The sequence below is a fragment of the Oreochromis aureus genome, linkage group 15 (genome assembly GCF_013358895.1).
Source record: "Oreochromis aureus strain Israel breed Guangdong linkage group 15, ZZ_aureus, whole genome shotgun sequence".
NCBI classification, from domain to species: domain Eukaryota; kingdom Metazoa; phylum Chordata; class Actinopteri; order Cichliformes; family Cichlidae; genus Oreochromis; species Oreochromis aureus.
This window is the reverse complement of record NC_052956.1, coordinates 4,822,989-4,848,865: the sequence shown is the minus strand read 5'-3', so window position 1 is coordinate 4,848,865 and position 25,877 is coordinate 4,822,989. Positions and strand designations below refer to the sequence as shown.

Here is a 25,877-nt window from a genome sequence, read left to right as displayed (position 1 = left end):
AGAGCAACTTGGGGTTCGGTATTTTGCCTAAGGATACTTAGGAATGCAGACTGGAGACTAGAGCAGCCAGGGAACCTTCCTATTACTACCTCCTGAGCTACAAATGGAGTACTGGGCTGGACTCCCCTTTGCCTTCAGCACTGCCTTAATTCTTCATTGCACAGACTCAACAAGGCCACTATGTCTATATACCTAAATGCAATGAGTGATGTGATTGGCTGATTAGATAGTCACACAAAGGAGCAGTTGGAACAGTGTCAGATGAGCATATCAGTATTTTAGGATGCTTAGGATTTTAGGACTTAATCACAACTTGTTTTCCACACTTTTGGAGAAAAATCATTTATAACATTGCACCGTCTCTTTTTTCCTTCTGGCTCCCTCTCGGGTATTAACATGGCGCACGGTGCCAGAGGAGATGCTGTGCAGCAGCAGCAGCAGACTGACAGTCACACAAAGTTTGTCAGTCTCAAAGAAGACCCACTTTAGTAAACACTTACTGTGAAGTTCAACAGAGTTGGAATGACCCATTTTATTGGTGGGCAGGTGAGATACATGTGTGTAAATATGAACAAAGGAAGTTCATGGTTGACGTCTGTACATTACATTCTAACAAAGAAAGTGATGGTCTCGCAGTCAATTCAAAGCACGCTTCAGGTAATTTGACTGTGACAGGCTCTGAGTGAGATCATATTACTCGTTCATCTGTGTAAAGACGGTTCATAGAAAATATAAAGCAACTCATGACTAAAGTTTAATCGGTTAACACTTTAAATCACACCTCTATCTATGTCTACTGAATTTTAATACAGCCATACAATACAAGTATACAAGGTTATTCTGTGGTTAGAGAAAAATACAACCGAAGAAGGTGTGAAAATGCAAAGATACAGCTGTTTTGCTTTTTAAACTTCGTATACATGTGAAACAGGTCAAACAAGTCTTGAGGCCTCTTTTGTATCATAGGTACGATCTCTTAATGCAGGAGAGAAACAAAACAAAACAATTATACTAAACACAGCCTGAGTCAAGTGTACAATATGCACACTTGAGGGAAATAAAAGCAATGCGACAAAATAAAAATACTAATAGCCCGCTGCTTCTCTGATCACTCCGGTAAAAATAAGTCTCTGATGTTTGTCCATGGGTTCCATCTTCTGGCAGCTGAGTGCCACTGGAGAAACGAAGGGACTGTGCTGGCTGGGGCTTTAGGGAATAGTCACTGCGTTCCTCATCCAATATGACAGCAGGAGAAGAAGAAAGGGGGCTCAGGAAAAAACAGCTGAATTTCAGTGTTCTAAGTCTTTTAATCTGTCAGATTTTTAATATAAATCAATAAGTCTCAAGCTTCTCATTCCATCTTCAAACGAGGTCTCACGTGTGTCGCTAGAATGCTCTTTTTTTCTTTCTTCTTTTTTCGTCTTCCTGACTCGACGCTGACGGATACATTCTCATTGGTTATTTTTGGCTTTGGCGTGTGTGAGAATGTGAGACTTTAGGTTGGTTGACTGGGCGAATTTCTTATTGCAGCCGTCGAAAGGGCAGACGTAGGGCCGGTCTCCAGTGTGGATCCGCACGTGCGTGCGTAGGTTGAAGTCCAGAGAAAACCTTTTCCCGCAGCCTTCGAAGGTGCACTGAGGGGGAGAAGAGAGGAGCAGAGGAATGATCAAACAGTGCGTCTTTAAAACTGAGACAGCAATGGTCTCATTTCAATGAAAATATGTCAGTGTTTATACAGAATCACTTGTTAAACCGATCGAGCAGAAATTGTCTGAAAAGACTTTAAACAATTCCAGCCGGTGTCATTTACCCACCAAAGATAAACTTTTACTGACATTTGGTGGGTGAATCTCATCAGGGAGAAATTACTTAGCCCATTTTCTTTCACTTGAATTAAGCACCCTGCAGTGCTGAGTTTATAAGCTTTATATGGAAAGTCTCTGTGTGCGTGTGTATGAGTGTGTGTGTGTACAACCTGGAAGGGTTTCTCCCCTGTGTGAACGAGTTGATGGCGCTTGAGCTTGGAGCTCTCAACAAAGGCCTTGCCGCACTCTGCACAGACGTGCACACGGGGTCCGTGGGTGTGGAGATGCTTCCTCATGGCCGAGTTATCCCTGAACATCTTTGTGCAGCCCTGAAGGAGCGAAGAAGCAGTTAGTAAGGTGCTTTGCAGCAAGGTTCAGGTTTTCTCTGCAAATGCAAGCTTAAAGGGAGCTCAGCATTTTCTGCAGTTTCTCTGACACGTCTTTAAATTGTGAAAAACAGTGGGCTAGAGTAAGAGTGCCCCTATTCTCTCCTGAAGTGATAATGTACTCTTAAAAGCCTCACACTGAAGTAGCAAGCAGCTCACGGAGCGAACAAAACCCATTTACATTAGCTAATTCAGATAAGGCCTGATTGTTCTAGTGCGCACATAAAAATCAATACACTCAAGTGCTTTTAAATAACCTTCAGTGAAATTTCCAATTACACGGAAAGCAACAAAGCACAAGACTTTTAAACCCATCAGGAGCTATGAGCTCACTTCTGCCAGAACAGTGACAAGGAGGGACGCCATCAATGAACTCACTTTATGAGGGCAAGCTATCGTGCGGGGAGCATCGTCCTCTTTGACTTTCCTGGGTTTCATTCTGTAAATATAAAAATAAAGAAATAAGCTCCTGTGTTATCTACAGGTCCAGGTTACACCAGATTATTGATTAACTTGACTCCTAAAGGACATGTAAACACATTTAAAAGACACACATAATGAAAAGTAAAAAGTAAAGTAAAATCCAACTAATGTAATATTTACAGGCCTTTTAAACACCTTGTCATGGTTTTTGAGATACAGATTCGAATAAAAAAAACAACAAAAAAACAACAACAACAACAAACCCAACCACTAAAAGGGGCAACTGAAACATCAACAGAGACTAAAACAGAAGAGATGAGAAACAAAACAGTGACTGAGATCAACAGTTAAGTAAACACCAGATCAACCGTGCACTGATTTCACACAGCAACTAGTGTCACCATTATAGACTTCTTAGACCTGGTAAAAAAAAATATGCCATGGCATTATTATTGTTCTTTGCAAATAAGTAAAAAAACAAAAAAAAGAAACAACTCCTTCAGTGTTAACTGTTGCACTGTTTTAACAGAATAAGAAAATTAACTAGACATTGTTAGGCAATAACAAACAATTAATTAAAAAAAAAAACTCATAAAATGACCCACTGGACACTGAATAGTGCTCCACAGGCTTTTGTGATCGATTAATCATCATTTCATAATAAAACACAATATAATAAGGGTAAACAGAAGGCCCCTCTTTGGTCTGATTTAGTAACAACAGCCTAGCTTCTCCAGTAAACACTCTACACATGGCCTAATCCACTTGTGCACAAACATTAAACAAGAGAAAATAGTCACAAGGCATGTTTGTGTAATACCTGACACAGTTTTTAAATCCTAATTACATTTTGTAACCAAACCCTGACATTTTAATTCTTGGGAGGAAAACTAAGGAACAAAAACTCCAGAGTTTAGCAGAGTGCAGCTAAAATTTACCCTGTGTGTTTTTGACCTTTCAGACTCATGGCATTCATGAGCAGCAGCGGTACTGTTGTGCATATTTATCAGAACTGTGTGGTGAGTGTAAACAGGTCTGTTTACAGTTGGGAATGACTGACGCAGGGATCCTGGCACACACACACACACTCACCTGGCAAACTCAGCCAGCTGTTTTGGGTCTGAAAGGTCGATCCCCGGGATACCACCAGGGGGCAGCTTCTTCCCCGTCATGTACTCGGAGTAATCCGGAGGAGAGTTCTCCCCGACGATCTGCTCCTCCACCACCGATTCATGGTCAATGTCTTTATTATCATCTAGAAACACATTACAGAGACTGAACCGATAACATATTGGTGTTACCCTGGCTACAGGCCTCAGGAGGCTGGAAACATGTGCCCCCTGGGGGTTTTTTTATAATTACCCAGGAGAAATGAATATAAAAGCACATATTCACATTGGGGTGTTTACCTGTTATTCACAATACTGGTACCTTTACTTTGCAAACTTTAACTTGTTAATTTTTTCTTAATTCAAAAAACTTGTTTACAATAGTTTTGTTGTCAAGGGATTATGCAAACTCTGAATTAATTTCATGTTTGAAATATGTTAAACAAAAATAATTCAAATGAGATAAAACACACAAACACAAAGAGACACTAACAGACAAACACATAACAAGATAAGCGTGCAAATAAGGTGTGCATGTGTGTAAATGACTCCTACTCACTACCAACCAGCAAAGAGCACTAAAAATAGATGACTGCGGTGTCCACTCAGAAAACATACAGACGGGTATATTGCTAAAAGTTATTCTGATAAACAGTTCTTTATCTAGTTTGTGTAATATAAATCACAGGCACAGATAATATGAGCTCTCGTTTGGCCCATAAAAGCCTTTTATGCGATTATAAATTCCCACCTGCTCAGTATCACTCTGCACCTAGCCTAGCCTAATAGGGCTAGCTTTATGCAGGAGCAGAGCTGTCTGGTAAACTAGCAGCAACAGCAGCCAGAGCTAACTGCTAAACAGCTCCTGACTCATAATAAAAGCTAATATCACACAGTAGACACCTAGGAAGCGTATCAGTTGCTTTTGTGCATTGAAAATGCCACAATTTCGCGGCCTAAAGAGAAAAAAACCCACCCGAAACCGAGCTGCCTCTCTCTCACTCCCCCGAGCACCGCCGCCATCTCTGCCTGGCCGCGACTATCGCCATTTTTTCGGGGCCGCCGCCATACTTACTCGTCTCGGGGAATATGGCGGCGCCCAGCAACACCTAAAACATGGCCTCCCTTCAAAACAAAAACATTTCGATATGCTACAGCGGGGGTTTGCATCGAAAAATTGTGTTACGCGTCGCTTTTCACGGAGGTGCGACGGAGCACTCCAGGAACTAGTCTGGTGCAGCAGGACAACGCCCTGGTAATGAGGCCTCATGCAACGGCTAACAACGAAGCTGTTAAAACACAGCTAGGCTAAGGTTACTTACCCGATGCCCACATTGTAACTGAAAATTCCCCCTCCAGTGTCTTTATTTGCACCTGCTTCTGTTCCCATTTTCTTCCGCCGGCCTCAGCGCCGCTTAAATAGCTCTTTTTGCCCGCTTTCTTCCCACCAGTGCCGCCTCCTCGTTTCACCCGACCCACTGAGCTCTTCCCAGCCACAGTCACTAAAGTCTGCTCAATATACTCGTCCTCCACCCCAGGAGCCGGCACCGGGATGAGGATCTGGTCCTCGAACCCTCCACCGCCGTCCGTATGCAGGTCCGAGTCATCCCCACCGACCACCTCCTCCCGGGTCTGGACTAGGATAACCTCCTGGTGGTGGTGGATCGAGCTGGGGTCGTCCGTGACCAGTGGCTGAAGCGCGATCATGGGCTGCCCGTCGTCGTCGTCATCCCCGCCGACCACCGTGGTCTCGATAGTTTCCACTGGTATCGTCTCTACCTCTATCTCGTGGAGCTCCACAATCTCGGCCGGCATCTCCGAGCCGTCTGTCTCAATGTACAGCGTATCTCCGGATGCCATGTTGAAATTCGCCAGCTTGTCTCTCTCATTCACGCCGTGTTGTGCTCCTTATTGGACCTCACAAACACACTCACACACCCCCTGCTCTGCTCCTGCCGCTGTCTCTTCTCCCTCTTCGATAACAACTCTCTTCACTCCGTCCCACGCCAGTTCTCGTCGCCACTATCCTCTGTTACAAGGAAACATCGCGAGACTTCACTGAACCCAGCGATAACAGTGCTACTAGCGATAGTGGGGGTTCCCAAGTTCGTAAACATGAGGTTATACACAGTTTCTGGTTTAGTTGCACAAACAGGGTGACAATTTAATAATAATAATAATAATAATGATAATAATGATAATAACTTTTGTTGTTATTAATACTATGACAAATGCACAGTTTCACTGTGCTAATATTACTGCAAATATCTCTGAACCTCACCTGATTTATGCAACATTAATCAAATGATAATTGCTTCTAAAATACAGCAAATATCTGGGTAGAGCGAGGAGATCCCAAATGTGCTTAAAAAAGGGCAACAAACAAAATAGGCAACTTAAAAAAATGTGTTTTTGATGGGCATAGGTGATATTTATAATTTTTCCTGGTTTAACTTTATCAACTATACATCACAAATGAATGTTGTTTGTTTGTTTTGTTTTTTTAAGTATAAAAAAATAACGCAACAAATCTAAGATATATTGAGATTTCTAGCTCTGTAACCTGTGACCTCAAGCATACATCCGGTCTTCTGTTGAGTCTAAGTTTGATGTGACACCAGGTGTGGTCTTATGCTGCTCTAGCCCATCTACTTCAAGGCTCGATGTGTTGTGTGTTCAGAGATGCTCTTTCGCGCACCGTGGCTGTAACAAGCGGGTGAGTGTATATGTTTGAGCGATGAGAACAAAGTGGTCCTTCACACCTGCTGGCCTCACTAATCAGAACGTGTCGAGTACAGCAGCTTGGACAGCCGTGGTGTAGCAGCTGGTGCGGTGTTTGCACTCAGAAGTTATATGAAGTTTTATCAGTGAACAACAACCCTGCAGTTCATGTTGTGTCTTGATGGGCTTTTTATGTGGGTTGATTCATTCTTTTGAAAACACAGTAATATAAACAAAGATGTGAAAATAACTACACAGCTCACTATGAAAGGTTTTAAAAAGCAATCTTCATATAATGATAGAAATAATATTTAGTGAATACTGTATTTTGTAAATGTGGTCTTTAAGGAACACGTCACACTCCAGTGGTTGAATTGTGAATTGTCTCATCACCAAATCATATGTAAAAACTGTATCACATTAACTGATCGTTGACTGAATATCTCTGCAGGGACATTCATTACACGAGCAGGCTACACAAATGTGCCCTTTAAAAACACACTGAGACTGCACAGAAGCGCTCACATGTGTTTCAGCAGCTGTAATTTATGGCACCTGTTTCAATGACAGCAGATTTCTGTGTCGCAGAGACAAAAACTGCAAAGAACCAAAACGAACACACAAAAGGAAAGAGACCACCTCATTTATCCAAGACGTGTTTCACAGTTTATTTCAATTCATTTTAAACTTCTGTTTTATTTTTTTGTTTTTTTGTTTTTTGTCGTTGTTCTCAAACCAGGAAGCACTTTGTCATAAAAGGAGAGAATAAAATGAACAATACTTCACCATATCCTTGCAGCCAATAAACATTTTATTAACAACATGATCACAAATACTCGGGTGTATTTAATTATTTTTATTATTATTATTTTCTCTTTTTTCTTTTTTTGGATTTCATAAGATTGCAATATCCAAAATTTGGGTTTACTCCAACCTCGGTTTCAGTTCAAGGTCTGTTTTTTATGTTTTGTCTTGTTTTTTTTTCTGCCATGGTTCCACACATAACTGTGAAAAGGATAAAAAATCTTTAAAAAATATTTTAGATCAGGTGAAGAGAAAAAAAAAAAGATGATCTTGCAAATGCATCTAAAAAAACAAACAAAACAACAAAATGAAAACAACCGATATAAAATATAAAACACTGACATAAAGTGATGTGCAATATTATATCCACATTATCATTACTATCATATTCTCATTATTATTTCCTCATTATTACCATTGCCCCTACTACCCTACTACTATTACTCATCACTGACATCACGCTGACAATCATAAGAATGATAGTAATAATAATGAAAGTGACAGTAATGACGATTTAAAAAACAAATCTGTGAAAAAGTAAAGCAATTAAAATCATAGCATCAAATATCCTTTGGACCAAAGACAGAGGGGAGAACTGGGCAAACAAACAGACAAAGAAATGAGAGCAACCGGTGCGAGAGTGCGCCCCATTCACGTATTCCTCTCAGAAACAAACAAATCAAATGTTACACAGACACGTCTGAGGTGTTACAGCAACGTTTGCACCAGTGCTTCAACACCGCAGCTGAACGGGATGAGTAGATGTCACAGTTTGGGCCTCCCTTCCTGACTCCGCCTCCTCCTCCTCTTCTTCTTCTTTAGGGCCCCAGCAGCTGCTGCAGGAGCAATGGTTTGAAAAAAAGGTGGCTCACGTCTGGGAGGGTGGGGGGGGTCGCTCTGAAAGATTATGTTGTGCTAACTCGACTGAGTTCATGTCTAATGGCTGTAAGGAGAGAGAAAGAAGTGTGTCATATTTGAGAGCTCTACATCATCAGTGTGGTTTATTTTTGCTTACTGACAAAACTGATGTATACTGTCAGACACATGCAGTGCTACTGTGAGCAATAACCTGCACAAAAATAGCAAAACTGATACAATAGCAATACAAAATAGCAAAACTCATATGTGCATTAATTTCATTTCTACCTTTTTAAATTAGTTTTTTAATTTGTTAAGCTTAAAATATTAGTACAGGTTACATTTCACAACATATCTTCACACTGGATACCTTTACACATCTTTGAGTAAATCTGATCATTTTTCTACTCGTCCTCTGTTGTTGCTCTTACACAGCTACACTACAGATTTTAACACTTTAGCACTGCCAAACAAAGTAAAACACATAAAAAAGCTACTTAGTAATTTATATCAATATATTTTTTGAATGTAATTATTCTGGGGGATATTTCACTAATGTTATTATTGTGAATACTTTGGCCTATTTGTGTACTGAATGCCATATGTAGTGGATTTTTAGATAGTTACACCAATAGAAGAAGCTGCTCTCAGCTGCTCTTTTATTCTTAAAAACATAGAAGCCAGTGTTTATTCAATTACCATTATTACTTTATTTTGTAAGTACAGTAGTAGTTCTTAAGTAGTTTTGTAAGTACAGAATACGATTTCAGCTAATTTTTTCCCACTTAACTAAAATTAATTTTCTTTCCTTCCAGTTTAATTTTTCACTTAATCTTAGTATACTATAATAATCTTACAGCCAACATGCCTGCAATCTGTCATGCACATGTGTTCTTACATTGTACATTGTAAATCTTTTAGTTAATCAACACTGTTATTTCCTACTGAGACTTTTATTATAACATTCTCTAGATATTATTTAATAAACGTGCTAATGTCACTAAATGTCAAATGTTAAATATTATGCATGTAGGCTATTTAAAAGTTGAACAATGGGCAATTTAGCAATGGATATCCTCTTGGTGAGCAATTGTAAAATTATTGGGATAATATTAAACAGATTAGCACATAACGACAACAAAAATAGTACTAATAGTTATTATTATTATAATGTCTTAAAGGTATTCATCTTTTTCTTGTGCAAGTAACAAATTCAAATATTCAAGATACTGCATTTGTAGACTTTGATGTTTAAAATCCATTTGTACTTTTCTGTGAATCTAGTGCAACCTAGTGGTTACACATGTGTATAACTATCAAACTCCCACAATTCCGCTGGATAGGCTTCCTTTTAAATATTCATTAACATGAATTAGGAGAGAGAAAATGATCCTCCTCAGGTTTTCAAGAGAAAATTAAACCAACCTACCATCGATGATTTCATCCTTCACTTTGTGCAATTCACGAAACACCTCTTCCAATATTTCCTGTTGAAGCACAAACGGGTAACTCGTAAAACATCACAAAATTGATTGCTTTACCGTGGAAACGAGCTTATACTTTTAACAAAATAGCAAAACATTTTGCTGGGTAACGCTTTCTTTACCTGTTTCATTCTATCGAGGTCTAACGAGTCTGTGTCGCCACCACTCCCCGCAGGTCGTGCCCTGCGTAACACAAAATAATTCTCTGTCACACTAGCAGGTCGTCCACGAGGGCCGGTGTCCCTGCAGGTTTTAGATGTCCTTGATCCATCACAGCTGATTTAAATGGATAAATTACCTCCTCAACATGTCTTGAAGTTCTCCAGAGGCCTGGTGAGCTAATCTGATTCAGGTGTGTTGACCCAGGGTGAGATCTAAAACCTGCAGGGACACCGGCCCTCGTGGACTGAGATTGGGGACCCCTGCTGTATTGCTTCACAGTGACAAGCTGTGGGGATTCCCTTTCTCACCTCGAAGCCATTGCCCTGTCTGCAGAGTTTGCTCGGTCCCAGGGCTTCTTTGCTCCGTCTAGACGACAAAGGAAAAAGATCAGATAAAAAAACGACAGAGGAAAAAAAGTCATATATGCATTTCTGGATTCATCATTGCTCTGAAATCCCATTTGTTATCAGGATTTTTAGAAACTTGTAATAGCTCTACTATCATGAGAAACTGTGATACCACACCTAAATAAAACCAAAATAGCTCTGTGACAATAAAGTAACTAATGAAGTTGCTGGTGGGTGTCTATTAAAAAAAAAAACTTAACTCCACACTTCTGTACACATGTTAAAAGTTATTCTTTCTTTCTCTTAGAAATATTTGTGGATCTCCTTCTAATATTTGTACTTTTCTGTCCCACACTTTAGATAAAATATAAAACCCCCTTTTTCATGTGTTTCAAACGTGGTTTGTAACTGCGTTTAGTTTTCTCACCTGTGGCGTTCTGTCCACTCCGAGTGCTGGGCGACGGAGAATTTGGGTCATCCTGGAGAAGCACATTGAAATCGGTAAGCATCACTCACAATACCACAAATGCTATTATCCTGGTTAGCGAGCCAGCAGTTTGATGCAGAATATTCCACAAATATCAGTCTCACCTGTGTGAAACCAGGCTTCTTTAATCTGATTTCCCTGTGATTAATGATTAGCACTGAGCTTTTATCATCATTTCTTGATGTTTCCATCACAACGCAAATGATAACAATGATCATTATCACGCTTCTATAATCAGCATCAACATTATCCTGATCCCTGCCTAAACCATTACCCTAATTATCACCGTAAATCACAGAGCGAGCAGTGCGCAGCTTCATGAATTGCAAACCATCTCCGTTTCGCACGCACTTACATTTTGGCTGTCCTCCGGCTTCTCTGAAGCTGCTTTCCTTCTGGAAGAAAGAAAAAGCCTCAAGTGAGCAAAAGGAATTTCATTGAAATTCCAGAATGAACTAAACACTAAAGATTTCAGTGACTAGTTGTATCTAATATAGCTACAGTATGTGAGTGAAAAACACTTTTGGCCTGTATTGATCTGACCTTCGTGCCAACAGAGCATTCATCTCCTCCATCAGTCCTCCACTCCCCCCACTTGTTCGGTTAGCTTCATTTTTGGCACCTGAAGAGCTGTCATCAGGCTGAAGAAAGCAGAGGAAAAAGACGACAACTGTGCGTTACTCCCTGCTATGTGCAAATCATGAACATTTTAAAGTATGTCAGTCAAATTTGAAGGAGATAATCCAGCTATATTCTGCATGGTTTACAGAAATTTCATCCAAACATCATAAAGTGTTGCCTCACTCTTTGAACACGGCGTAGTTTGGCTCCAGCAATCATAGCCGCAAGACCTGTCGGCGCAGAGGGCTCATCCCCGTGGCTTCCTCCGCCTAAGGGCAGTGGAGGAGGGAGAGGAGGTTGTGGTGCCCCTGCTGATGGTGGCGGCGGGCCTGGCGGTGGTGGAGGAGGAGGTGGACCGCCCATGTTCACCGGTGGAGGTACTACTGGTGGGGCAACGGAAAGCACAGCAGGATGGCCTTGGAAAGGAGAACCTAGAAGAAAAGTGCAGCGAGTGATTGAAACTCGGTCGCTTTGTGCAATATTTATCCGCACTTACACCTGTGTGGGTTCAGATGCACTTAGGCGAAGACGCAGACCGTTTTTAGATGAATGAAAGAACTGTTTTTACCAGCTGAACTTTAGCTGACCTGTGCATTTCGTGTGAGTACCTGAGTTGGAGGACCGTCGCTCCCGCTCCATGTGCGCCTGCATCTGCTGCTGCTGCTGCTCCATCATTTGCCTGAAGGGACAGGAAGGATCACAGCTGCTCACTTAATATCAAAAATGTCAAATCTTATCCTAAAATCTGACAATTTACCCACCTACAGAAAGAGTTCAGAAAACCATCGCACAGTGATAGACAGCACTAGGATCAACATTAGGTTCTGATTTCAAATGTTCCAACTGCTTGATCCAATATTTATCAGATATTAAAGCTCCACACGTGTAACTTCTGTTGGGTTATTTCTTCTTAAGTCATAATCATTGTTTGTGTCAGGTATTTTCTGTCACAGCCCCTGGGTTTGGAGTTTGGTATTCTTCCATAACATTTGGATTATGGGATGGTTTTTACTATAGTTCCTTTTTTAAAAATGTATTTATAGTTCAGTTTTGTTTCATGTTTGTTTCATTATCATTCCAGGATGTTGAGTTCCTATTAAGTTTTGTATTCTGATCTACATAATACGTGTTTTCTTGTTGGTTCCTATATGATGATGTTTAGTTTTTAAGGATCCTTGGTGTTTAGTTATTGTTAAACTGGAAAGGTAGTTTCTGTCAGCGTTTAGTTTGTTGCTTATATCTGATTCCCTGTATTTTGGTTTATTTCTCCCACCACCGCCAGTATTGCTGTGTGTATGTGTGTGTGTGTGTTAGTTAGTGGCTCAGTATTTAGTTAGTTTCTTCCTGTTTTACTTTGTTAGTTTGTGTCTCTTTTACTTCTCATGTGTAATTACCTTGATTGGTTCCAGCCGTGTCTCATTAACCTGATGTGTCCACTTCCTATGATTACATAATGTGTGTATAAATAGTCCTTCCCTGCCATTGAGTCTTTGTCAGTGTCTTTCTGTCATTTGTGTGCTCCCTGTGGTTCCTTTCTAGTTGCTGGACTTAATTTTCTGCATTACCTGAATAAAATGTTTGTTTTTTGTTGACTAAGTTTGTCTCTGTAGTTTGTATTTGGGTCCTCAGTTTGCTAAACTATAACATTTTTTAGCAGGAACTGATAGTTGTGATATGATGTTAGGAAAGTGCTTCCTATACATTTCAAGAAGTCACAGAATTGCATGACCAGCAGAGTTTTGTGTTATCCAGGAGACTTTATGGTTAACCCACAATTTTCTGTAATATGAAACTCACATTTTACTGTATTACTGCATAGAAAACTCGCTTGATAGTGCGTGGCCCAGGTGAGCTCTTTGGAATCACATCGGAAATGAGGCAAAACGACACAAAACAGTCTAATTATTTGAAACATGTTTTTTCTTTGGAGTTTTAACTAAAAGTCACTACCTTAATTGCTGTTGTTTAGTATAAAGTCTAATGAGACCACTGTACAAACTGCACTCAAGCTCTAGCAGATGGTGAGTTTTTCTCGCATGCTGTCACCGTAAGTGAGTCAGAGGTTTGAAATCACATCCCAACATGGTAACACTTAACACAATGATGGACACAAAAACCTCTTTGGTTACTAAAAAAATCGACTCAGAAATACCTGATTTCACAAATACTCCCCCAATAACTTAATTGCTCTGCACTTTCCAGAGGAACAAATGAATTACTACTAAGCATTCACTTTACTTGAGGTAATGGCGAGGTAATGAGGAACCACTGAGATCTGCTTAATAAGATACATGAATGAACACCATTCGGGCTTTGTATTAGTTATTCATTAAGGACTCATGAAGAAAGTGAAGAGCTATATTATATTTACAGATAATTATTAACTAATTATTACCCAATGAGCCACAATTATCTTCCAGCTGGGTCTTTAATAAATAATCATCTACTGTACAGCCCTTGATTAGGGGTAATTATGAAGGTGCTGATGAATGCCTCATGAACTAACAGATCACTCCTGATTTGTTCTTCACCTGCTCTTTAGTAAGTAAACAAGTTTTTGTGTCTTATATCGTAGAGTGTGACCATCTCCTGCTCCTCATCCATCCAAGCCAACATCGCTTTTCTCCTCGATCTCTATCCCTCCTATCTCATTACATCTCTTTCTTTGATTTTAGGAGATATGTGTGTCACGACTCATGAGAGAGGCAGGAGGCAACTTGAGGACAGAAAGTGGAACTTTCCAGATGTGCGTTGGACAGGAGTGCTGAGGCAGCAACCTGTCTGATGTGACAGCAGCATGCACACAGCAGGAGCAGAGGTGCTTAGCAAACAACGGTTCTCTGAAATTAATTTGCATCCGCTGACCGGCACGCAAACGCACGCAATCTCCCCTCACAATCGCAGACATAATCCTTTGTGGCAGAGGAACAGTTCATCCCACATGGGGATCAGACAGAGCCATAATGCCCTTCATATTTGTTCTCTTAAGTACTGGCATTTGGCATTTAGATGAACCAGCAGGCGGAGCTGAAATAAGTTTAAAAACAGCAACAAAGACCTCGTTGTGTCCGAGTCTGTCTCTGAAGTGGAGAGAGGAACAGCAGGCGCAGTGGAAGAAATGCAAGCCACAGTGTAAACCGTGGAAATGGCATTAAGGGTCATTTTGAATACTGCTCATCCACTACTTTGGATTCTTTAATCTGCCACTATGATTTAGAAAACGGGGACTACTTGTGTTTTAGCCATTACTGTAAAGCTCTCAGTCTTTATCATTGTGATCCACTGGAAGGTTGGAGGGATACAAAGGACAGGAGGAGGGGAGGGATGAGTTTTGCTTCAGTTCACAGGAGGCTGCGTTGACTACTCTAATCCTCAGACACCAGTTCATCACTGGTTTGGAGATAAATTGGCAAAATGTCAAGAACACAAGAAGAATACATGAGCTCTGAACAGAGAAGAGAATCTGTGATCATTCACTAAAAATCTTCTTCTCATTGATGATCAGATACTTTTTAATTTTCTCCCACTTTTTTGGCACCACAGTTCATTCAGATCATTATTCTGATTGCAAAAGCTGCCAGACAAGGTGGGATTAAAAACAAATGAATAAATAAATAAATAAAAAATCTGCTAGCAGGGGTTCATGTTACATAGAGCGCCTTGCAAAATTTAAGAAGGAGAAAACGTCTTTTTTAAACGATACCTTGCTCTCTGAGCTTCTATCTCATCTGAAGTCGGTCCATTCTGGACTTGGCGCTGGAGAGCTGGACCTAAAGATGCAAATGAAAGCAGAAAGAAAGAAAAAGACAGAAAGAATGAAGCTGACCTTAATGTTTCATTATCAGCACTATTATGTCAGTTAAAATTAGTGCCAGTCAAGATAATTAACTATAAAATCACAAGGAATTTAACGGCGGTTGATCATTATATCCTCTCATTTCCATAATAAGTAATGTGCAGTGAAAAGCATAATAATCCCCGACTCCATGTAAATGAGCTTAAACTCATTCATGCACTTTTACTGTTGAAGAGGAGCAGAAGATGTCCTGCTGCAACGCTGTCCTTCTGTTTACTCCTGCGCTCTTTTAGAGACAAGTCATTTGATTCGTAATGCTGCAGTGAGGCGACATCTGAGAGCGGCCTTCTCGTAAATTTTTAAATTCACAGAAATGTCAATATGAGCACAAACGCATGCAAGCGCACAAACAAATGTCAGCCAGAGCCCCACGAGTATTTCTGGGGAGAAATACAACTTGCCGACGGGTTTATGCATTACCAAAACTAGAAACAGAGCGGCTGAGCGAGGTCTGGAGAGTGTCTGAGCTGCTCTTTCTAAACAGATGAACCTAATTGAGAACAGAGGAAATTCTGTCAGCTGTGGTTACAAACTCAGTAAAAACAAACCATTGTGGCATCTCCTTTGGTGGATGAGGCTCAAAATCAAATATACTGTATGTGAGAGTCATTATTGTCTGAGCTACAAGGGTTTTGGTGTGTAATCCTTTTACCACCATAAGTGAGATCTGCAGATAGAGCCAGATAGGAAATGCAATTAATTGAACACATGATAAGACTTCAACTTGTCAATGTCAATGATGTTCTCATGACTGAATTCCTCTGGATTAAGGAAGTAAGTAAGGAGGAATCTTGTGGTGTTTTTATGGTCACTTTTTGGTTGATTTATGATCGCTTCCCTTAAAACCTAATCAAGAGTTGTAAAAGTGTTTGAAATAGACCATGTTCCCTTTTGTCTATGTAAAGATGTCCCTTACATGACAGTTTTATGGCTCTACATAGTCAGCCTGTTTTCAGGGTCACTGCTCACTGACGATTCTCTCCACTGCTCACATCTCTAATGGAATAGACTCTGGCTGATGGTGCTAATGGCTGCTATTGATCAAGTAACAGAAACCCAAAAATACCACGATGGCAGAAGCCCTGAGTCATACCTACTATCAGACACCCGTCCTACACACGTGCACGGTGTTTGATCTTAGATCCTAATGTTATATTTTTAGAATCCAGGTTTTGTCCAGAACAGGTTTAGACCCAACAAAATTTAATTTACTAATAAATGCCCATGCATGCTTGGCCTGTTTGTGGTGTTGCATGTGAAATTAAAATGCATTTTTATTAGGTGTCATATAAAACAAACAATGTAAACAATTTTAGCCCAATGCTAAGTGGCTGATGGGCAACCTGACGGCATCATAATATATACCTGAAGTTTTAAAGCTATAAGTGAGATGTTACTGTAATGAAATAAAAATCATATGGTGCTTCTATAAGGTGTTACAGGTTCATAAATGCTAAAAACAGGTTATTTTAGCCGACTGCTATGTAGTTGCTAGGCAACATGAAAAGATCACAATATCTGATGTAGATAAGAACCTTCAGGGAAGGAGTTGGCAGACAACCAACCCAACACACAGACAGACAGAGCTTTTTGTGAATTATAGTGACCTGCTGAACTCCTCTCCCTGTCTCTAAAGGAGAGGCCAGCTGCCCTTCAGATACAGCTCATTTCTGCAATCTCGTTCTTTTGGTCACTACCCAGAGTTCATGACCACAGGTAAGGGTAGGGACGTAGATCAACATGTAAATCGAGAGCTTTGGACCGGTAGAGCATTGAATTGAACTGAACTGAACCTCAAACCAGCAGTTTTTGTTTGACAAATTAATGACTTAAGCAACAAAACTGGTGTTGGCTGCTGGTTAGACTCCAGCAAGAGACCCAAATCCGCTTTGGGGTTGCTTCAGGAAAGCTCACAACTCTGCCAAATCAAACACGAGGAGCTACCCGCTGTGGGGACCTTTTGTGAAAAGCAAGCAGCTGAAAGGAACTTCTTCATAAATTTGTGTATTACAGTACAGGTGCACAATAACGTGCACAATTCACAAAGATGTTGCTTTAACATCTTTTTGTTTTAACCTATGTGTCACGCCGGGGTGCGCCGGTGTATTTTGCAACGGACCCAAGAGCAGATACTGTAGGAGACGGATCTCAAACCAAAAGCGAGCCTTTAACGCCAAGGTAAAAACAGAAACGACTTTTAAACTGAGAACAGGCTATGAAACTGTGACAAAACTATGAAAGCTACGACGAGACTATGGTGTGGCATAACAGGTGACCCGACAATGAGTGAACAGAAACACACAGACACACAAGGGGTAATCAGGGGGAGTGGAAACACATGAGGAAACAGCTGACACAAATGAACCTAATGACGTCACAGGGAAAGTGAACCTAAACACAATGACAAAGACACACCAGACTCTTTCAAAATAAAGCAGGAAACACTGAGAACATGCAATAATCCAAGAATAAAACTAAAATACATAAAACACTGGGCCGCATATTATATAGCGGCAAATCACAACAACAGTTTCCTCAAGGCGCTTTATATTGTAACGCAAAGACCCTACATACAGAAAAAACCCAACAATCAGACAACACCCTATGAGCAAGCACTTGGTGACAGTGGGAAGGAAAAAACCCCTTTTAACAGGAAGAAACCTCCAGCAGAACCGGGTTTAGGGAGGGGTTATTAACACAAAAGCTATTCTACATGTTTGAAAAAGGCCACTCACTACAACAGAGTATTGCACTGCTTTAACTGGTAAAAATATTCCATTTGAGTTTGTTTACCTTATTCAGCTAATGATTCCTGACCGACTCTGCCATTTACTGGATTATAATAACACAATAAAAGCCATTATCACACAAAAACTGCACACACAACCTCAAAATCAGAATTGTCATGCAGAGGTTTGGACATAGGCGGGCACACACTGAGTTTTTCTACCTACACGACATGCTGAAGAAGAGAAACCGGCTGCAGCAAATACAGAGGCACTGACAGACCCACTCCCTCCTAACCATCTCTTGCCTTCAGCTCCTCTTCCTACCCCTCCTCCTTTTCTTCTCCATTCATCATCTCCCTCACTATCTCTCTCTCTCTCTCTCACACCTCACCTGCCTGCCTTTCCCTCCTCCTCCCATCCTACCTCACCAACAGTATCATCTGTCATCTTCTTGAAACTAACACCAGGAGAGGCAGCAGCGCAGCGAGAATATCCGCTTAATGTTTCAAAAGGTTGTCTTTGTCTCTAGGCTACACGGCCTAATGCTGCTTAGCCACACAAATATTACAGCGAGATGATCCACGTGCATCCCAGGTTTACATCGAGGCTCAAACATGTGGGGGGCGGGATAAAAAGTACATATGTAACAAAAGTGTTTTAAAGTTTATTCTTTAGTTGGTGTTTGGGTGTCATGTGACAAGATAGCTGGCTAGTGCTCTAATAAGCTCCAGAACAACAACAGTGGACCCTGTGATTACATTTTGTGTCAGGCTAATTGTTCCAGTGTCAGAAAATAATCTCAATCTTCACATGGCTTCTTCGATTAGTCCACCAATCATTAGCTCCATATAGTGTAATAAAGGAAATCTATATATATATATATATATATATATACACTGTATGCTTATAAATATATACTGGATATAAATACTGTATGTTTATTGCAGATTAAAAAATAAAAACAAATTAAAGGAAATTATCAACAAATATCAACCCCTCTGTAAGCAGCTGAGTCTGCATTGATTTGCTAAGTCTCTGAAGGTCTAGTGGATGAGTGCAAAACCATCCTCCAATAATTCCCTTTAATCAATAGTTGATCAATTAATAGTTTCATATCATACAGGGATTTCTGTGGTGGGCCTGAGAGGTCAGTGACCCTCAAAGTTTAGAGTGTTAATGCAGATGTTCAGTTGGGTGGCTGAAAGCTGACCACAGCATATGACTCGCATCATTTTCTGTATGTCTTCCTGGAATAGACGACTCCTATCATAAATGGATCATATAGTGATCCATTTATGGTATAATAATGGTTATTATACCATATATGGTTATTATAATATGGTATAATAATTTATAGAGAGTCGAGAGTTTAAATATTCCCTTTAATTTGTCACCTGTCAGGTCTTACACATAGGTCCTAAAAATGGCTTATTTTGGCTAATACAATTTTATGAAATGTTTAACAATCATATTTTTGTATTATTCCATTAATGACTTATCTTACTTCCAAAATATGAGTTCATTTGGCACTTCTGGTTATCAATCATGTAAAAAACCTACTTTTTACAAGTGACAGGTTACATCTTTCTGTAAAACCCAGAGAAAATAGGCCTTAAAATCATCAAACGGCTGTTTCATAGGTTCCTTTTTGATCCTCTCCTCAGTTATATATCCTAACATCATGTAATATTTCCTCTCTAGCTCAAAGTGAAAGCAATTTTAAGGACAAAAGGTCAGGTTTTGACTTCCTTACCACTAGAGGGTGTTAGGCACAAGCAAGGAACACCCATGTTCTGGTTTCAGCTCTACATAGTGTGAAGGTGTCTTATGTAATCAGCTGGAGAGCACGGATATGCAAAAATCAGGTCCTCTGCCATGCTGAGAAATAAAAATACGAAATAACACACCGGCATAAACTAATTTCCTAATTCTCACCCTTGATCACGCACTTGTGCGTAAATACAAAAGTTGATCTCTGCGTGTTATGATACGACCTTTGTGAGCACTGTATCATAGCAAGCTGGTAGCACTGAGATGCTATCAGTCTCTCTATCTGTCAGATGTGTGCATCCTTCCCCAGCGTGTTTGTGCACTTGTGTTTGGCTGCTGTCACTCGAGCCTCTTTGTTCCCCATCCCATGTTATTAGGCAGATGAAAAGATCTGCTCTCTAGAACGGGGCCCGAGGGAGATCTTCTCAATGACTCACTCTAATTAAGAGGCTGGAGGGGACTGCAGGGGGAGACACGCCACTGCTGCTGCTGCTGCTGCTGGAGTAATAACTGGCAAGCTGTGACAGTCACTCTGCCTCTCAGTCGCTCCTCAGTTTACATTTGTCTGTCTCTCTTTCTCACACACATATACACAGAACTCTGGAGGATTGAGGTTGCCTGTCTTGTATGTATAAATTCGTTGCTAAAGTCTTTAAATAGAACCTTTTCACAGCAGACGTTTTGGCTTCCAGCAGGAAAAACACAGATGGAACCAATAACACTGACGACAGCTCTGTTTCCACTGATGTGTCCCAGCAAGCCCTGGTGGGGATCACAATGAAATGCAGCTTATATTAATTAAATAATTACATTTGTGTCTGTCTGCATATCAGATAGCTCTATCTTTGATCTATAATAGATTAAAGAATTAATCTTATTGCTAAGCCCCCAGTGAAGTGATGTCATGATAGATTGATGTGATGATGTCAGAGTCTCTATTGCCCCTTGGAAGACACTGAGAAAGAATTGTGGATCCAGTGTTCTTGTTTTGTTAAAGTAAAATATTTCATATCCATAGATCATATCATATCCATAAAAATGTGCTCATTAATACAGGTACGGAAAGTTGATTCTGTTCATCTGGATGCAGGGTTTTCAGCGTGACAAATATTTCATCAATCCTCCAAGTGACTTATTTAGGCTCAGCCCCAACCTTATAAACAGTGCAGCTGTGTTCCAACCAAAACTATCAATGAGCCACGGGGTCAGCTTCATGATCGCTAACATGCAAACAATTGTTTCTCCTGCTGAAGACTCCGCATCCAGATGAACAGAGTAAACCTTCTGTGATATTCAGACATCTTCAAGTATGGCTACTATTTTTAGGTCACTTTCCGCAGGAAGCCTTTCCTGCCTCTTCTGTAATTTCACCATGAGTCTCAAACCTGCACATCTTTTATTTCAGCTTGACTGAACTGTCCGTTGCTGAGTCTACGGTTGTTAGGTCTGTGCCATATCTCATCCTCTGCAATGATACAGGTGGAAATTTCTATGTGAAATAAAAATATACTGCAATATCCGAAGTGCTGAAGTGTATCTGAGAGCTCGGATGACAATTTATTACATAAAAGGGAGCTACTCAACAACTTCCAATGAATAGCAGTGCTCTGCAAAATATTTCAGGAAACTCTGTTAAAGATGGAAATGGAAAGAGTGTTTCAGTACATGAGGCACAAACACCCTGAATGCATGAAGGGTACAAACAGCTGATGATATGTGACCAAGTGAATACAGGGTCAGTATTGCCAATACCAATACCGATACTAATACTTTCAACCAATAAAGGCAGCTTATATAAGAGGAAAGTGGCTTCTCATTTAATGACCACAAAATCAGTGTGACTTTTATTTTCAAAAATAATTAGCTAATACAACAAAACACACCTTTGAACTTTTAATGTATTTTGAAACTGGGTTTGTAGGAGACCTGGAATCACTTCGGGCCAGTTTCTGTTGTTTAAATGTGCTTTAGGCAATAAATAAAATAGACGTAACAGTGAATGCAAAAAGGGGCATGTTTGAGGTATATTTTTTAATTTCATGAAAAAATAGTTTATTTAACACAACTGAGTGGGCATCTTAGAGGATAGAAACAAAGTATCAATCCTACGATGCTGGTATTGATCTGATATCAGCATTAGTATCGATACTATCGATATTTAGATTGATCCGTCCACCTCTAGTGGGACCCAAATGTAAGCAAATGATCCCATCAAGCAAAGCTGGAGGCCTTACTAGCTGAACTCCAAACAACAGAAGGAGCAAACAATGGGTGGAATACGTGATAGAAAATCAAGGCGTGGCAGTAAAGACCACACTTCAATGCTTTTCAGCATACTTCTTTCTTTATTCTTGGTTGGTTGTTTCTTACGGTTCCCGGCTGTAGCTTTTCAGCTCGCAGCCACATGTACACAACAACAACAACAACATTCATTCAGGACCTAATTCACTCTTATATGCAGGGGAGGCGTGACGAGCTGATGCACCTCAGGTGTGTCAGCCTCCCCCGCAGCCACGCCAAGGCTTTAAGCAGCTACTTAAAAAGCCCGACCCAAGCTCGACCCATGATGTTGTATGTGACAATATCATGCAGGTTAACTTTAGTTATTATTATTGTTAAAGTGTTAAGCAGTCATTTTACACTTTTACTTTGAAATTTCAAGGGTAAACACAATCTGGGCTACTTTTGTGTTCACATTTCAATAGATTCCCACTTAAAATAAGGAAATGTGCAGCAACTTAGTGAAAAAGTTGCTATTTTAAAAAATACTACAAACATCAATAAAGCATTCAGTATTTTTTTCCTATATTTTCTGAAATATCACACATTTTCTTGAAATACTGTGATATGATTTTGCCACTATATCGCCCACTCTTATGGGCTCTGATCCAGCAGTTGTCAGCAGTTGAGCAGCCCACTGTTCAGGGCTACACTCTGAATTTTGCTCGACACTAATTTGCGCCACACTATCACTCTACACTTGTACATCAACAATGTAAGGGGGTGGTTATCATCTCTGCTGGTTGATGGAAAGTTCAGGGAGAGCTAATCTCACATACCCATGATGACATGACATTTGAACCCATTTGAACCATTTTGCCTGCCATGTTAAGTCACACATGTTCAGCCCTGTTTTGTGAATTAAAAGTGCCGAGTGCTTATCTGAGAGAAATAAAGTGGAGCAAACTGTCGGGTAATAAAATGAAATGAGAAGTCATTCTCCATTTCTCAAGTGTGTGTGTGTATGTGTGTGTATTGTACTGTGGGAAAACACACCTCCATCCTGAGCACTGAGGACATTGAGGGCAAAGAGCATAGCATTGGAGAAGGTGGTGGCCTCCTCTTTGCTGGCGAAGTTGAGGCCATAGACCTGCCTGGCGTCCCTCCACTGGTGGAAGGTTGGTGTGGCCTGGTTGTACTTGAGACCCTTCACTATTGAGTAGTTGATGACCACCTTTGAAAGACAAGGAAGAGGAGAATGCAGGAAAGGCAGTCATCAGTTAGGAAAACACTGGAAACAATTTTGTTTTTATCGGGGAGTTTTTATTTTTCAAGGGTATTTCTCTTTTTTTATCTGAAAAATGATTTAAATCCACAGATGGCAGCGCGCCCATAGACGTGCAACACGATCATAACTTGCATTGTTTGGAAGGATTTGTGGATTCTGAATGAGCTGTGTTTTGCGCCACTATAAAGATAAAACATTTTTGTGTCTGAGAGCAGCACAGCTTGTAATAGTCATTGTGTTTCTCACTTTTATGTTGCTTACATCACGAGCTGTAACTTAGAAGAAACACAGCTGTGAAAAAATGCTGTTGTTTATATCTTGTTTTTCCACAGCTACCCACTGACATCTACTTAACTCTTTGAGCTCTGGGCCATTCTTTTGAGTTTAATTCCCAAATTCACAGTAACATCTGAAGAGAAGAAAAAACAACATCTGTATCGTGTTCTCTTTAATACTTAGTCCCTGCTGTGTGATTTTGTATCCAATTGAGTGAGTTTATTCGATTCAATTTTATTTCTATAGCACCAAATCACAACGACAACTGCCTTAAGGCACTTTATATTGTAAGGTCTCGACCCTAAAATAATACAAAGAAAATAAAGAAAACCCAAACTATCAGATGACCTCCAATGAGCAAACACTTTGGCAACAGTGGAAAAGAAAAACTCCCTTCTAACAGGAAGAAACCTCCAGCAGAACCAGGCTCAGGGAGGGGCAGCCAGTTGGGGGTGTGGGGAAGAAGACAGGACAAAGACACGCAGTGGAAGAGAGCCAGAGATTAATAATAACTAATAATTAAATGCAGTGAGTGAAAAAGGTGTATTGTTTGTCGTGTTACTTCCTGTTTTATTTTGTAGGTTATTTCCTCAGGTGTTTTTATTTCCTTCACTAGTTTGTCATCTTAATCTTAACTCCACCAGTCCAAGTCTCATTGTCTTAATGCAATCAGCTGGCTGGTGTAGGTTCTGTTAGTTAACCTTTTTCTTAAATGAGTTGTTTAATATTTAACTTTTGAAATGATACTTGATAGCCCTGCAAAAGTCTGACAACCCATCCAGGGTATACCCCAGCCTCTCGTCCTATGGCAGCTGGTTTAGGCTCCGCTCCCCCAGTCTCCACCACCCCCAAAAGAAGAAAAAAAGAAAAAGTTATCCTTTGGATATTTAATCTCCATTTTCATTTTCTGAATCTTTATAGCTTTTCTGCCACTTTCAGACATCTTTGTAGTTGTCAGTTTTTGATTACTGCTGTGCTTGATAACCCCGCTGTTTACATGTGTTCCGTGTCTTATTGCCAAACACGTCTACAGCGGTGTAAAAGAGCCGAGTGCTAATGAGCTGTTGCTGTTGGAGAGGCTGACAGACGGTGAAGAAGATTTCACTCAAGTCACAGCGGAGGCGGGTGAGCTTTAAGATTTCACAAGGTTTGAAGCACGCACACACACAGACTTTGACTGAAGAAATGTTTAAGACTTTATTGGTTCTCCACTGTTCTCAGATTAAACTCCCCTTCAGTATAGTCAAGTCACAATCCAGACTATTTGCAATCCTCCCACAGCAACAAGTTTACCTCCAGCATCTGCACTTCTTACCTGCTGGTCCTGCAGTTTGACTCCCACCACTCTGAAGGTATTGTTGGCAGTGTTGTGGTAGATGTTGATGCGGCTGAATCCCTGCTGGCCAGGCTTGATTGGCACCCACTTCTTGCTGGTGTCATCGTAGACCATGACAGAGGCCCGCGCCTGGCAGATACTCTGCTCACTGGAGGAGACATTGAAACAAAGAAGAGAGAAACAGGGTGAGTTGGTCATATGTGGGCAGCAGAGAGTTTATCAGTTCCAGAGTTAATCCCAAAGCAGCTTTGCCCCTCTTTCTCTTCTTTCTAGTTTGTGGTTTCATTGCTTTAGCTTGTGACTGAACTTAAATGGGTAGTTATAGAAAGAAACAACCCATGAATCAGTAGTGGTCCTTGCTAGTGTTTTGGGCAACCTGTAAGCATTTTATTCATCCACAGTTCACCAAGGGAGCATTTCCCTTCTTAGCCCCTCTAGTCTAGATATCAGAAACCACTAAAAATCACATCTAACGTAAGCTGCCACCATCAGACAGAGACGTTATAAAACAATAACTAGGAGTGTTTGATGTCTGCAACATTTTCAATGACATCCTGGCTCCGAAAACCGGCAATAAATATTATGGATACACCAATGAAATAATTAAGTTTGTAATAAACGTGTAATAAATACACTTTTGCCTTTTTTCTGGATATACTTTTCACATTATTTGATTACTTGTTTAGATGTGCAACATAATAAGTTTCCCCAGTAAGAAACTCGATGATGACACTATAAGAAATAATGTGTCCACATCACATGTTTAGGGTTCAGCTCCATAGTCGGCAAAGGAAAGCATTGCACACGAGCACATTGAAAAATATTTCTGCGTTAATGATATGAATGAAATCCATTATATGAATGGATTTGTCCTGAGGAAATAAATTCAAGAGGCTTTATGTTTTAATAGTCACAAGTCAAAAAAAATGGAACCACTGGTTTAGACAGCTGCTGAGTCTTTATCATGTAAAACACTCAGTGGGTCAGGAGGGTGAAAATATTGTCAGCGCAGGAAGAAGAAAGTCAAGCAATCTGTCAACTTTCCTTTAACTGTAAAATCGTGTATTTGTCAGAGGATTTAAGTGAGATAATTATGGCGAACAAGACAACAACTCTGTCTCCTAATCCTGCATTTCACTAATGGTCTAATCCAAATGTAATCAAGCACTCGTCCAGCATCTGCCCATGTTCTTAA

General features: G+C 40.3%; 2 protein-coding genes across 5 annotated transcripts in view; both read right to left on the bottom strand.

The window, feature by feature from the left end:
* Window positions 1-502: 502 nt before the first annotated feature.
* yy1b (YY1 transcription factor b) lies at window positions 503-5,760 on the bottom strand. 2 transcript variants are annotated; one of them, XM_031755092.2, is made up of 5 exons: window positions 5,046-5,760; window positions 3,707-3,869; window positions 2,570-2,630; window positions 1,976-2,134; window positions 503-1,634 (listed from the first exon to the last, which is right to left on the bottom strand). In XM_031755092.2, exons 1-5 carry the CDS (start codon window positions 5,581-5,583, stop codon window positions 1,452-1,454), a joined length of 1,104 nt encoding a protein of 367 aa, XP_031610952.1. In that variant the 5' UTR covers window positions 5,584-5,760; the 3' UTR covers window positions 503-1,451. The 2 variants fall into 2 exon arrangements, with proteins under 2 accessions (XP_031610952.1, XP_031610953.1); XM_031755093.2 differs by having other exon boundaries at window positions 3,707-3,857; window positions 5,046-5,759.
* A 1,338-nt stretch (window positions 5,761-7,098) lies between these two features.
* evlb (Enah/Vasp-like b) overlaps window positions 7,099-25,877 on the bottom strand; it is a 50,697-nt gene continuing 31,918 nt past the window's right edge. For 2 of the 3 annotated variants that reach the window (XM_031755212.2, XM_039599014.1), the window contains exons 2-13: window positions 24,662-24,830; window positions 22,839-23,016; window positions 14,911-14,977; window positions 11,816-11,886; window positions 11,391-11,638; window positions 11,130-11,227; window positions 10,942-10,981; window positions 10,527-10,578; window positions 10,061-10,118; window positions 9,713-9,773; window positions 9,536-9,593; window positions 7,099-8,191 (exon numbers count right to left, since the gene is read on the bottom strand). In XM_031755212.2, the coding sequence (XP_031611072.1) occupies window positions 8,154-8,191; window positions 9,536-9,593; window positions 9,713-9,773; window positions 10,061-10,118; window positions 10,527-10,578; window positions 10,942-10,981; window positions 11,130-11,227; window positions 11,391-11,638; window positions 11,816-11,886; window positions 14,911-14,977; window positions 22,839-23,016; window positions 24,662-24,830 (1,138 nt within the window). In that variant the 3' untranslated portion in view covers window positions 7,099-8,153. The remainder of the gene's footprint in view (window positions 8,192-9,535; window positions 9,594-9,712; window positions 9,774-10,060; window positions 10,119-10,526; window positions 10,579-10,941; window positions 10,982-11,129; window positions 11,228-11,390; window positions 11,639-11,815; window positions 11,887-14,910; window positions 14,978-22,838; window positions 23,017-24,661; window positions 24,831-25,877) is intronic. The other variant, XM_039599015.1, reaches the window with a different exon arrangement.